Genomic DNA, 14,231 nt, shown 5'->3' on the forward strand with positions numbered 1-14,231 from the left:
TCCCTGTGCCCTCGCATGGTGGAAGGGGCTAGAGAATTCAGTGGATCTTTATTATAAGAGAACTAATCTCATTCATAAGGGCTCCACGCTTATGACCTCAACACCTCCCACAGACCCCACTGTTGAGCACCATCACCTTGGGCATTAAGTTTCAATATACGAATTTTGAGGGAGACGGAATTCTCTCCCAGTCTATAGCAAGCAGCCACCACATATATTACTTTGTATGTATTATCACTAATCCTTAAAAAAAAAAAAAACTAGGTGGAAGATTTTATAATACTTATTTTATAATGAAGTAACTAAGTCTCAGAGATGTCAAAACAGTGTTCCTAGGACCCAAAGCTAGACAGATCCAAAATTGAGAGATAGGTCTCTTTGGCTCCCAAAGCGCTCTCTCCTCTGATTCAAACTTTCTGATGTTGCATATTACACTGAACAGAGTCTGCATATTTGTGCTCTGGACCCCTTACTTTGATATTTGGTCATGCAGTAGTGAAAATCTTGAGCTTTAGAATCACACTGCTTGGGTTTGAATTCCCACTCTTGCATTTCTGAACTTTGAAACTTTGAACAAGTTATGTAACTTCTTAGTGCCTCACATTCTATATGTAACTTATAAGGTTGTGGTGCGAATTAAGTGGAATAACATAAAGCACCTAGAATAGGTGTCTAGCCCATAGTAAGAGCTCAGTACCTGTTAACTGTTGTTGTTCTTATTGTTTAATATTAGAGATCAGTCTTCTCTAAGTATTTTTTGAACCTCCCACTAATGCTTTATATTTTTAGTTAATACCATTCTGTGGGGATTTCTAGAAGTGTATGTATGATGAATTTTATTTATACATGTGCAGTTGACCCTTGAACAACATGGGTTTGAACAGCGCAGGTCCACTTATATGCTAATTTTTTTCCAAAAATATATTGGGAAATTTTTTGGAGATTTGCGACAGTTTGAAAAAACAGACAAACTGCATAGATAAAAAATGTCGAAGAAGTTAAGAAAAAGTTAGGTATGTCATGAATGCATAAAATATATGTATATACTAATCTGTTTTATCATTTACTATCATAAAATACATACAGCCTATCATAAAAAGATAAAATTTATCAAAACAGAGCACACAGACTATACATGGCATCATCAATTACACATGGCTACCATAAAGCAATCATACTACTTTGTTATTAATGCATGAATCATTATACCTGTAAATAAATATGAATTTCTTTTTCACATTATTCTTTCATTTTTGATGCCTAGTGTTAGTAATATGTATAACCTCTAAGTGTTTTGTATAAGACAATATTGATGTAGGTACTGACAAATTCATCTTGTAAACAGAGGACGTAAACTTACAGTATCCGTAAACACAGTGTAGCACTGTAAACGTATTTTCTCCTCCTCATGATTTTCTTAATGATATTTTCTTTTCTCTAGCTTACTTTATTGTAGGAATACATTATATAATACATATAACATGCAAAATATGTGTTAATTGACTGTTGTTGGTAAAGCTTCTGTTCAACAATAGGCTGTAAGTAGTAACTTTCTGGGGAGTCAAAAGTTGTAATGCAGATTTTTGACTGTGTGTGGGATCAGCATCCCTAACCCCCATGTTGTTCAAGAGTCAGCTATACACCTTTCTGAGAAAGAGAAATACATTTTTAACTTTTAATTTTCACAAGCAAATAACACATGCTTATAAGCATTCCTTGAACAGAAGAGTTAATACAAAGTGCAGAGAAGGAGTGAAACTGGAGCTGTAACTAGTTAAGGATTATTCCCCCAAATTTTCTAGCACAAGATTGGATTTGCTAAAATTTGTCAATATTATCTCGTCTAAAATTCTGGAAGTTTTTTATTTATTTATTTGCTACTTTTTCGTTCACTTGTCTATTCAAAGATATTTATTGAACATTTTCTATGTGACCAGCCGTGTTCTAAATACTGATTTGGGGTGATGGGAACAGTTTTAAAAAATACCCTGCTGCCATAGAGCTTAAATTCTAGTAGGGGGAGAAAGATTATAAAGTAAATGATGTAGATTAGAAGACGATAATTTCTTGGAGAAGAATAGAGCAGGGAAGTAGGAGAAAGAAAAACGAGATGGTGATGGTGATTGAGTGTTGAATTTTTAAGTAGGATATTCTGGAGAGCATTAAGGAGAAGGTGACATATGAGCAAAGATTAGAAGGACATTCGGGTGATCTATATGGATGGGTATTTGCAAAACCAGCATTCCAGAGGAGGGAAGAGCAAATGCAAAGGCCCTGAAGAAGGAACATGCCTGGCATGTTCAGGGGTTAGTAACAAGACCATGTGGCTGAAATAGAATAGACAAGGATGGTAGTAGGTGATGAGACCAAAGAGGTAAGGGAGGCCGTATTGTCTGGGGTCTTGTAGGTCAGAGTATTAACTTTGGGTTTGACTGAGTGAGATGAGGAGCCAATTCAATAAGACCAAAGGAGTAACATCATTTGACTTATGTTTTGACAAGATCTGGATGCTACATTGGGAACAGTCTGTAGAGTCTGGCAAGGGTGGAAGCAGGAAGACCTGTTCAGAAGCCATTATTGTAATTCAGGTGAGAAAAGATGGTGACTCAGTTGGTAGCAATGCCATCTGTGATACTTGCTCAGAAATTGGCCAAAGGTTTGCTAATAGGTTGGTAGAGGGTGTTAGAGAAAAGAGGAGCCTTGCTTTTTACTTTTCTTTATTGGTAAATGCAAGTCATAGCTTCTATTTAATGCAATATAAATAAAACCATCTGTACCCACCATTAAGTCTCTCCTCCTAGCTTACTTGGTATTCTGGTTTACTTTGCAGGAAATTGAGCATGTTGTAATTGAAATTACTGATATTACACAGAGTAGGAAAGTATTTCAACAATCATTTTATTAATTTAGCCCAAGAATTGTCAAATTACAGCTCAAGGGCCAGATCCGGCTCATAGCCTGTTTTTGTGAATAAAGTTCTATTGGAACACATGCACACCCATTTTTCACATACTGTCTTTCACATTTTTTACATATTGTCTACTTGTTTCCTGCGGCAGAAGCAACAGATGCCCGCAAAGCCTAAAATATTTACTGTCTGGCCCTTCATAGAAAAAAAGGTTACTGACCATTGTGTAGTTTGGACCATTGTGTAAGAGTTATGCCAAAATTTTCCTCTGATCTTTTCTCAACCACTCAGTGTACATAAGTGTGAAGAAGAAATTTAAGAGGGAGCAGGAAACAATGGAAGAGGGAACAAAAAGATAGTATTTAAATCCTAGTGCCAAAGCATTTCTCTCCCTTATGTTAATCTCCTGTTTCTTTGCTCTGGGTGCCCACTTCCCCTTGATCCCTGAAGTGCTCTGTGTTGGGAAATAAATGCAGTTAACTGGTCTAGAAAAAAAAAAAGTATGTTTTTCTCAACAGTGAAAAGTTACTACAGGAATGAGTTTCAATACTAGAGAATACATTGTTGAGTTTCACAGCCTTGATAGAAAAATAAAAGAAATACCAGCAGCAGTGTGAGCATTCACGTTTAGAAGAATCTGACTCTTTTCTTATGACTCTATGTACAAATAAGTTAGAGCCCCAATATTGTTTGCTTTTTGTAGGTCTATAATGACGGATCTCTACTACCTCAGTCAAACAGATGGAGCAGGTGATTGGCGGGAAAAAGAGGCCAAAGATCTGACAGAGCTGGTCCAGCGGAGAATAACATATCTTCAGGTAAGAAGGTTAGGTTAAGAAATAAACTTGAGAGAAAAAAGGAGGAGAAATATAGTAAAACTGAAAGTAAGAGCTGCTGTTGGTTTTTAGTCTAGCCCTTGCTTTTTGAAAGTATTTGCTCACTCATTTTACATGTTTATTCAGAAAGATTCTGTTACGCCTTGAGTAGAATACAAGGTGGCTAAAACAAGGTCCCTGCCCTAAATGGGGCTACTTCCGACACACGCACACACAAAAACTACAGTGCAAAATAGGAAGTGCTGCATTGATACGGAAGATTAGAGGAAATACTCATTGGAGGAAGACATCAGTGATAGTTTTGTGGAAAATGTATTATTTGAACTGAGCTGTAAAGGATAATTAGGTAGGATTTAGACACACAGAAATGGAGAAGCGCATACTAGCTGGAGCTATGATGTAAGTGATGGTCCAAAACTGGAAAGAGCAGTACAGGAACCCAATGAGAAATGGGACATTGTAATTTGTCTGGAGTTTTGGTTGATTCTGTGAAAAGGAGGGCTGGAAAAGGTAGGTCTGGGAGCCAGATTGCAGACGTCCTTGGGTACAGGTTAACCTTTATGGTGTATAAGCAATAAATGGTTGTGGAAAATTTTTATTTCTTACATAAGCATCATTATAACAATAAATAGGAAATATAAATCAAGGGTAGACCCCAAGCCCTAGGCCCTTTTAAAATTTATTCTTTTCATTTTTTGTGTGTTCTTTTCTAGTTCTTATTAATATGCTTACCCAGTCTTACGTATCTGTAAGGACAGAATTGATTTACTTTTGATTTTTTTTCTTAATAAATCATGCACTTTTTTCCTGTTTTGGAGTCAAACTGCTTTTGAAAGATTCTTATACGTAAGAGCAGCATGATGAGAGTAATGCTTTAGAGATATTAATCTGAAAAATAGTATGTTGCTTGAACTGGATTCTTTGGAAGAGACTAGAAGGCAAGGAGACCACTAAGGATATGAGAACCATACTGCAAGTGAGAAATACTGAGGTATGTGGTATAGTTTGCATTGGAAGTGAAGAGACAAAATTGAGAAAGATTGGGAAGGTAGGATTGATAGGCCTTTCCAAGTAGTGGAGGGAGCTGGAATGACTGGTCTTATGGGGGTATCATTAACTGACAAGAAACTAAAAGATAGAATGTGATCTTTAGAGCAAAACAATGAATTAGTAAGTGGAATTCTTCAGCACTCCATATGCCTGAAGTGAAATGATCATGCCCATCCTTTTCTAGTACTATTGGTGGTACACTTTCTCTGTACACTCCCTCTGCTTTCCTTTAAGATTAAAATGTCTTATAAAAGCAAAATAATAGCCAGTGACTTTATTCTGTATATTTTAAAGTGTACATTTTCCTACACTTACATAGGGAAAAATAGGAAAATCAAGTGTTTAAAGAGATCATTAAAAACAAAACTCATCTTGGCATACTATCGTGGTCTCATACTCCCATGGCCATTCATCAGAGGTGTCTGCAGAAAGAGAGACACTTGCCTCCTGTAGGCAAGAGATAATTATCTCCTATCAACTAGAACCTCATCCAATGAACTATAAACAGCTGGTGGTGCAGAACTGTCATTCTCATTTAAAATGGAAATAACTATGGTTTCTGAGTTTCTTCCATTTCCACATATTCATTAAATTTTCACCCCTCAAATTTATATTTAAACTGTGAGTTGGTCAGAGTTTAGCTCCCCCCACTGAAACAAGTACTTGCCACCTGCTTTAGTTTCTTTTTTCCCTCTTAGTTTTTAAGTGGCCAAGTGCTTTCACCATTAGGACAAATTTGATCTTCTATGTGCTCATTTCTGTGGTTCTGTTTTAGAGAATTTCACTTGTAAATTGTGCTAATGATTTAAAACTATATTGGCTGTTTAATAAATCTTTCAGACTTACAGCAAAACATCATTTCACTTGAGCCTTAACTTCAGTTTCACATATTAACTATTTAACAAATTCTTAGTCTCATGCTTTTTTTTCTATTGGAAACAAAAAAGTGATTTTTCGTATTCAAGGAAATGGGAGAATCTCAATAGAAAAGACATTTTAGAAAAATATTTTTCTTTAATTATTTAATGTGTTTATGATCAGTTTTTTCTTCTAGTTTAAGTTTTTTAAAGTTAGAAACTGTATTTTTAACATATTACTTTTTAGAGGTTAAAGATGCCAGTCACTTGCTCTTCATCTTCTCTGGATAGAGGTGAATCAGAGTCCTTTCTCTCATTCCAATAAAATTAAAAATACGTATTTGTAAGGAATGCTTTCTCTGACTAGAATTTTTATTCCTTCAAAAAAATGATTTGTCACCGGTTTAACTAAATGGATTAGAGATTTTATCAGAAGAATTGAGCTGAAGGGGAGGGTATAATTTAGTGGTAGAGTGTGTGCTTAGCATGTATTTATTAAAAAATATAAATAAATAAAATAAATAAACCCAATTATCCTCCCCTCCAAAAAAAGAATTGAGCTATTTATATAGATTTTTTAAGTGATTACATTTTTCCCGTTATGTCTTTTCTTGATATTCAAATCTACTGGTGTTTTCATACCATTACTTTTAAGTGAAATATTTCTATAAAAATGCTATTTAAACAACTTAGATTCTGAAAGACTTCAACAGAACTTAGAAAATGAGTAGAATAATAGTAAATAAAGTAAAAAAAAGGAAAAAAAATAAAATAAAAGATAAAGGAAAAAATCTTTAACTTTTGGTACCTGTATTCAAAATAAAAATAAGCAGTTTATGTAATTTATTAATGGAGATTTTAGACGGCTCTTCTCATTTAGCCTGTAGGCCAACTGTTATATAAAAATGATAATAATTTGTATATAAGTAGAAAATAATGGGGAAAATTTACAATAAACAAATATTTCTAATATTTTTAAATCTCTTTGGGAGACTTTAGTCATTTAAATACCTTATTGTATTCCTGATAAATAATTCAGATAATTTTATAATTTATTTTCAATGATTAGTTTGGATGGTTAAAAACATTTTCAGTTTTACTAGGTTTTTATTTATACTGAGAAAACTATCATCAGTTCTCATTATCACCAACAAGCAATTTTTTAAAAATCCTGATTTGTTTAAGGTATAATACAAGACCTAGTGCAAACAAAAAAACCTAGATTAAACATCTGTCTTAATCCGTAATTGGGTTCATTTTAAATCTAACCTTTCTGCAGTTCACTCCTTTGAGTGGAGCAGATATCTTTATGTCCCCTGAAAATCCTGCTTGACTTATGGTCCTATAGTACAGTTAAGTGTGGTCTCAATTTTAGGTTTCCATTCATTTATAATCCTGTACCTTGGTTTTACTTGAGACAAGCAATTTCACCAGATACTGAAAAATGTAAAAGTACCCTTAGGGCAACTGGACTTCAGTAGGAAAAAGTTCTATGGTTAACTTAATTAAAATTATTTCTTCTTTAGAGGTGAAGGCCCTATGGCATAGTATCAAAAGATTGACTAAAAGGTTATAGTACTCTGATTGAAGACAACCTCAGGTATGCTATTAGGCTCAAGTAGAATGGACCAAGTAATTCTCTTCAGGGCTTAATCTTTTATATGTTTATCTGAAAAGTTGTTCAACCATAAAGTGAACATGTAATATTGGGTAGTTTTAAGTACTATTTTGTGCTGTTCTTTAGTCTTGTGCTAAGACTACATCATATAAATCATAACAAATTAAGAAGTGCTGTTTATATTGCTTATATTGTTTATATAGTGTCTGATTTTGACTTCAGGCTCAATTTAAAAGCTGCACATTATTTTCCTTATAAGTCCACATTTTACCATAATGCAAGTCATTTTTTTAGATCTCTGAATGACATGGAAAAGATCCTCCTTTCATTGTGATTATTAGGATTTACCTTATAGCTTCTAATCAGCTCATATTAAACACAGTGAAAGCAATCACAATGTCTTGGTTTCTTAACTTGTTTGGAGCAGTTGGAAGTTGGCGATTGTGGTGGAGAGAGCAGCTCGTTAGGGCACTTAGCTTATGGCAAAAAGCATTTCCCAGTTTAACTTAAAATCATCTATATTATGGTACAGGAAGTTTTTGTTTTCGTTTTTGTTTTTGTTTTCCTACCTAGCACCAGGGTTGACATTTTAAGCAGAATTGAGCTCATTTCAAGTAGAATTTAAATGAAGTATATAAAGAACAGCAATAGTAAAAGATGTTTTTGTTTGCTTTGGGGGCTTTGTTTTGTTTTTCTTTATATGTTTTGAATAGGAGTTTCCTTGGAAATTGATAGGTTAGTAATTTTCCTTTTTTGAGAGAAAGAAAACTAAAAGATGTGAAAATAGAGAACATTTTACTTTTTAACTGAGGATAAAGATTTGTTTTTTCCATTCAAAAATAGACTGGTTGACGAAATAGAAAATTTCTCTTTTCTTATATGGATTCCAGTGACTGTGGGTGGTTTTTGAAATGGAAAGTGGTCAAGTCACACTCGTAGGAATGCATTATTAAGGCAATTAAACATGTATTTCATATTGTGGAGAAACCCTCCACTCTAACATAGGATGTGTCTGACCCCATTTCTGTTCAACAAGACAAATTCCTTTAAATAGATTTAAGGCCGGAATATAACTATAAACTTCACTGTCTGCTATTGTACTCACCATGAGATCAAACCCCAGTCATCAGACATCCTCAGAGCTGTGTGTTCTACCAAGTGATTCAGTGTATTTCTGCCCAAATGAGAACCAAAATAAAGCCAGAGGTGGTAATAACTGTAACTCACTACTAGGAAGGGTCATTAGCTTAGCTATATTAAGATATTTATTAAATACTTAAAACAGCTGGAGTAGGGAGAAGCTTTCCCTGTTGGAACCTACTAATTTGAGATAAGCTCAAATAGGGAAAAGGGGACAGCTCTTCAGAATTAAGACCTAAGAGTATACTGAGAAAGAATATCTTTCCCAAGATTAAAAGATAGAAACAGATTGGTTGAGGAAAGAACAAGAAGTGGTAAGTGGATATGGTGGCAAGGGGAATGCTCTGCTAGAATTTGGCTGAGGACAAAGGTGGTGATACAAAGTAAAGGAAGAAAATTTATTAAAGGAAATTTTCTAAGCAGTTTAAAAAAAAACATTATCTTGAATCTTGAGTCTTACAGATTTTACAGAGCCCTTGCGTGTGGGTACATAGGTCTCATAGAATTGTTTGTTCATTTATTCAGTAAGTATTTAGATGTACCAGACATACTACGCATTAGGTACATTGCTACAGATGTGGTGGTGAACCAAGCAGACATGGTATGGTGTCTACCCTAAGGAAGCTTGAAGTCTAGTAACATTCTCAGAGTATCTCTGAATTAATTATCTTCAAACACACACAAACACACACACACACTTTTTTTAATCCCTACAGTTCTTTGTTTTCATGTTTATATTTCTGACTCATGTTTGGATCTTTTTACTACTTTCTCTGTCTCTATTACACTAATTTTTCCATAGGCTGCTTTATTACTCCTAAAAAAAAAACTTTTTTTTTTTTTTACAGAAAACTTCAACTTATATAAAAGCGAGAGACCAGTAAACCCCTATATACCCCTTACCCAACTTTAACAATTATCAATTCTTGGTCAGTTTTGTTTTATCTGTACTGCTACCACTCCTTACCATATCTGGGATCATTGTGAAGTAAATACCAGACATTTTATCATTTCTTTTGTAAATATTTCAGAATGAATTTCTGAAAGATAAAGTTACTTTTTAAAAACATAACCACGTATTATTATCACATCTAAGCATACTAATAGTAATAGTTCCTTAATATCATCAAATAATCACTCATGGATCAAATTTCCCTGATTGCCAAACACATTTTAACGTGCCATTTAATAACTGATTATCTGCGGAAGAATTCTGAAACAATGGTGTAATGGAACACACCAGGAATCTGTCTCCCTACCTAGACAACAATTGTGCTGGCAGAAACTGTCTGATATAACTGTTTTAGAACTCTGGAGTCCTTTGAAGGTGTACAACTTCCAAGGGAAAACTTGGGCCATAAGTTGCAGTCAATTCAGCCCTTGGCATGGTAGCAGCTACCCATCCCCAGATCTGTGGCAGGCAGCAGTACACCTGTTTCTGGAATGCAGAGATGGTTCGAAATATAAACATTGATCAATATAATATGCCACATCAACAGAATAAAGGAAAAAAAATGATCATCTCAATTGGTACTGAAAAAAATGTGACAAAATTCAACACTCTTTCATGATAAAAACACTCAACAGAGTAGGAATAGAAGGAAACTGCCTCAACGTAATAAAAGCCTGATTTTTTATTGTTGGCCTTATATCCTGCAACTTTATTAAACTCACATATTAGTTCTAATAGCTTTTTTGTAGATCTCATCAGATTTTCTATATAGACGATCATGTCATATGCAGATCAGCACCTTTACCTCTTCATTTCCAGTCTGGATGCCATTTTGTGGTAGTCTCTTAATAGTCGTTCACCTTAATTAAATAGTATAATTTACTATTAACAAACCATTTACTATTACTTACCTGCAGATTCAGTTCTTTCTTCTTTTAAAATCCTTGCCAAAGTCTGATGTGGGATTTTAGGTTTTCTTCACGAGAGTTTAAAACATCTTGAGACATGTACTAGTTATGGAGAAACTTGTTAAGTTCCTAGCAGTCCACTCAGCACAACTCTCAGCATCTTGTCATTTTGAAGTTTACGTATTTCTTATATATTTATATCCCCTTAATTATCAATAATGAAGGCTTTAAAGACATCATTCTTTATTAAAGACATGGGAATGCATATGAGGTCCCTAACACTTATCACCTAGAAATAAGCTGAGCAGCTGATGGCATTCTAGATGATACTCCCTAAAGCCATTTTATCTTTGAGAGTAGAGAAACCCTAATAAAGGTTTTATCCTTTTTACTTTCTTGAATATAAATTGAACTTATATTTGACTTTAATTTAGGTATAACAGCCCAGCATACACTTATTTTGAAAGTCATGCCATTTTCTCAGTAATTTTCTTCCTAAGAAATGGCAAATTTCACTAGAGTTTGACTCTGCCCTAGGTTACAATATTCACAACATAGTTATAGAAACAGTTTTCCTGATCTTAAAGTACGTATAGTTTTCACATAGGAATAGGGTAATAACTGGGGGTTCTGATCCTGACTACGAAGTTCCAGGCTGGAGAGTCATCTTCCAGAATCCTGCTCTCAGTCCAGTGAGGCAGGAACTGGGGCATAGCAAAGCTCCCAGGATGGGGAAATGAAGGCTCCTGACCAGACATCGGTTCAGATTTGAGGGATGGACCAGAAGCTTCTACAATTTTCAGTATTCTCTTTTCTGTGAAGGAATACACAATACAAAAGTAAATATTAGAGTAAATATTTACAGTTCTTATTATTTGCATCAATTGTGTTCAACAAAGTCACCACAAACACTGAATTAGTGAATACTGAATTATTGTTCCAAGATGCCTCTAAGTCTCTGGTCACATATTCGTCAATTGATCAACATATAACCTTGTTTTATGTGTGAACATATAACCTTGTTTTATGTGTGTTTCTGTTTGAAAACACCATAAAATGTATACTGTTGATTCATTAACATTAAACTCATAGCTTATAGCACTATAACTCATACTTGAATAAAGCTTACCTAACATACATTTTCTCTGTGAGGCACCTCTCAGCTTCCTTGTGCTTAGGAACACTGGACAGCACTTAAGCACCACACTTACAGGCCATTTAAAAAAGTGAAATTGCCAACAAAAGGCAGAAAAATGCAGAGAACCTGGCACTAAATAGGCCATAGACAGACAGGACACTTGTTCACAATATGAGAACTACTGTATGTTCACAGTGTGAGAGCTGGAATAAGAAGGCAGAGCGGCACCTTGTTTGCCCTCAGCTGGGAACTGTGTGCTTTGGGAGGCTCCCATTTTTCCACTGTTCTGCACATCCACATGTGACCCTGAAAGCACCTCAAGTGTTGATTTTGAGGTTACAAATAAATTTTAGCTAGTAGGCAAACATGCAAATGTGGAATCCGTGAATAGTGCAGGTTGACTATTTATAATGCAAAAACTCCCAACAAATAACAAATTTTATGAAGTTGACAAATACCACAAACACAAAACTCCAGAAAAATAAAAATTTTTATCAACTGTTTGATACTCATATTTATAATAGTTTACTGACATTTCTTAGCTGCATAATCTTTGATTAAAATTTGTACTATTTTCTATACAGTGATTTTGTAATGTTTTTTATAGAGAATGGAAAGATTAAATCAGATTTTTCTACAGCATGATTGATCAAAAACTTTTTAAAAACTATTGATATTTGTGATACATAACATTTGCAACTTCACGTACAACTATACCTCGTGTTTATAGTACTATTACAAGCTTGTGGCCTACCTACAAAGGATTTTATATAAATTCTATTTCATGTGATTCTTGTCAAAATAGTACACATAATTGTTTTGTGCTGCATTTTCAATTGTATACACTACATTTTTGGGGATATGAATGACAGACGGAACTTCTGTGTTGACTAGGCATCACTGAGAACTGACTCCACTTTTCCTGTTACGTGATACTCCCATGCTGGGCGCCATGGGGCACATTCACATCACAGTGCAGCCTCTTGCCCTGTACCTATTTGTGTCACAAAAATAACTGTGCAAAAAAGGAACCATGGACCACATAAATATATCCCTCTAAATCTAAACTTCATAAATGAATCCCCAGCTTAATACTCCCCTAACAGAATCCCAGAAACGTTGGAGGCCATTTCATTTCCACCCAACACTGACACCAACAGTGGGGAAGTGAGATGGATAAGAGGCAGTTTCAAGTGGAGAGAGACAGCTATCTTAACTCATTGTGGTCAAATTTTGCCGATTTTGACCAGATGAACATACTATGCAAGTCCCCTTTCTCCCAGGGCCTTTGAAGGAGCCTGTGCAAATGAGAGTCCCTGAAGCATACATTTCAGTAAATCCACTCTGCCCACAAAGAAGCTCTTATCATTGAACTGAGAGGAAACCTTTAAGTCCCTTAGGGGTTCTCAGTCCTACTGGAAAGACATGAGATTACCCAAGAACACCAATGGTAAGAAGCCTGACATAGAGAAAGCCATTGCAAAATTAGATGAAAAATATTAGATGTTGACTGTTAAGATTGAGTGGGTTCTGTCTCAGGTAATACATATGACAAAGACTAGATTACTTCCAATTGAAATTTTGCTTTAATTCGGAACTAGAACAGCAGCTTTCCATTAAAGAGTGCTAGCCTCTGACTAGGACTTTTACTCTCTCACTCTCTAGAGTGTGCAGCACTTTCTCAAATTGGCTAGCCTTCAATTATCAGCCTCTGTTCGCTGACTGCCTACAACTTTTGTGAAGGGCAAGGGCTTTTGTGAAGGTGTGAGTCCTGGCTACTGTAGACCAAAACTGGCCTTTCTAATGACTTTTTTGTGTCCGTTCAGTAAGCCTCACTTCTCCTTCCCCGGCTCCCTTGCCATAATTGCTTAGCTCAGGATAGAGTACTGACTAAGAATCTAAGATCAAAGAAGTCATGCATATGGTTCAGTGGTGCTATAAGAGCATAATATCTATGTAATCAATTAAAAAATGTAGAGAGTTTTGCTCTGATCCTAAAAAATGGGCATGATAGTTCTCACACTTCCGTTATGTTACTGTAGTAGCCTTTCTAAAAAGTGCTTGGATATTTGAGTGCTTGGATGTTTTATATGGAATGCAGTCATAAATTTGACCTATCTACACCAAAAGTGCAGTTGTGGTAAATATTTATCAGGGGGTAGTGTATGTGACTTGTACAGCTCATATCACTTCAAAAACCCATCTGTGAAAGGTTTGTACTGATTCTTCTTTCTCTATGGAAATTGAGGCATTCGAGTCATTATATTGGTGTCATATTGGGCTCAAGGTTTGGGTCAGTCATTTTAAAAATAGATGATGAAGCATCCAGATATCTCGAGGTCTTATTAAAGACCTTTAATTGGGAAGGTGAAAAGGAGCAGATATTTCTTCTTATTCTTCTGGTACAGTAAAGGAAGTTATGAGGATGAAGAATGTAAGCTATCACTTCTAAGCACTCTCTGCATTGCTAGGTATTATGCAAAGAAACTCTCATGAGGCAGGTGTTGTTGTATTCAGTAAGCAGGAGAATAAATTGAGGATTAGAGAGCTTTGTATAACTTGCCTAGTAAATGGCAGAGGGAAAAGGAAAAGCCTTAATTCCAAGTCTTTATATTCACCATTTAACAAGTGACTTGAAGAACTAGTGCTTGTTCGTTTTTGTTTTCTTTTCTTTTTCCCTGTGGTTTGTTGAAGGTAACTGACTGGATATAAGCTTTGGGGCTGTTTTCAATATTGCCTGGTGAAGCCACATCCTCTTTTGTATCTACCCATCACTAGCTACAAGGGACCTTGCTACAGAAACCTTAAACAATTAGATTTCTCA

At 35.2% G+C, this 14,231-nt stretch overlaps 1 protein-coding gene across 3 annotated transcripts in view; it reads left to right on the forward strand.

Moving 5' to 3' along the window:
* Positions 1-14,231, forward strand: part of FUT8 (fucosyltransferase 8) — a 255,665-nt gene that overhangs the window by 176,922 nt on the left and 64,512 nt on the right. For all 3 annotated transcript variants that reach the window (XM_032482205.1, XM_032482204.1, XM_032482206.1), the window contains one exon: positions 3,612-3,726. In XM_032482205.1, the coding sequence (XP_032338096.1) occupies positions 3,612-3,726 (115 nt within the window). The remainder of the gene's footprint in view (positions 1-3,611; positions 3,727-14,231) is intronic.

This window comes from Camelus ferus, chromosome 6 (assembly GCF_009834535.1).
Source record: "Camelus ferus isolate YT-003-E chromosome 6, BCGSAC_Cfer_1.0, whole genome shotgun sequence".
NCBI classification, from domain to species: domain Eukaryota; kingdom Metazoa; phylum Chordata; class Mammalia; order Artiodactyla; family Camelidae; genus Camelus; species Camelus ferus.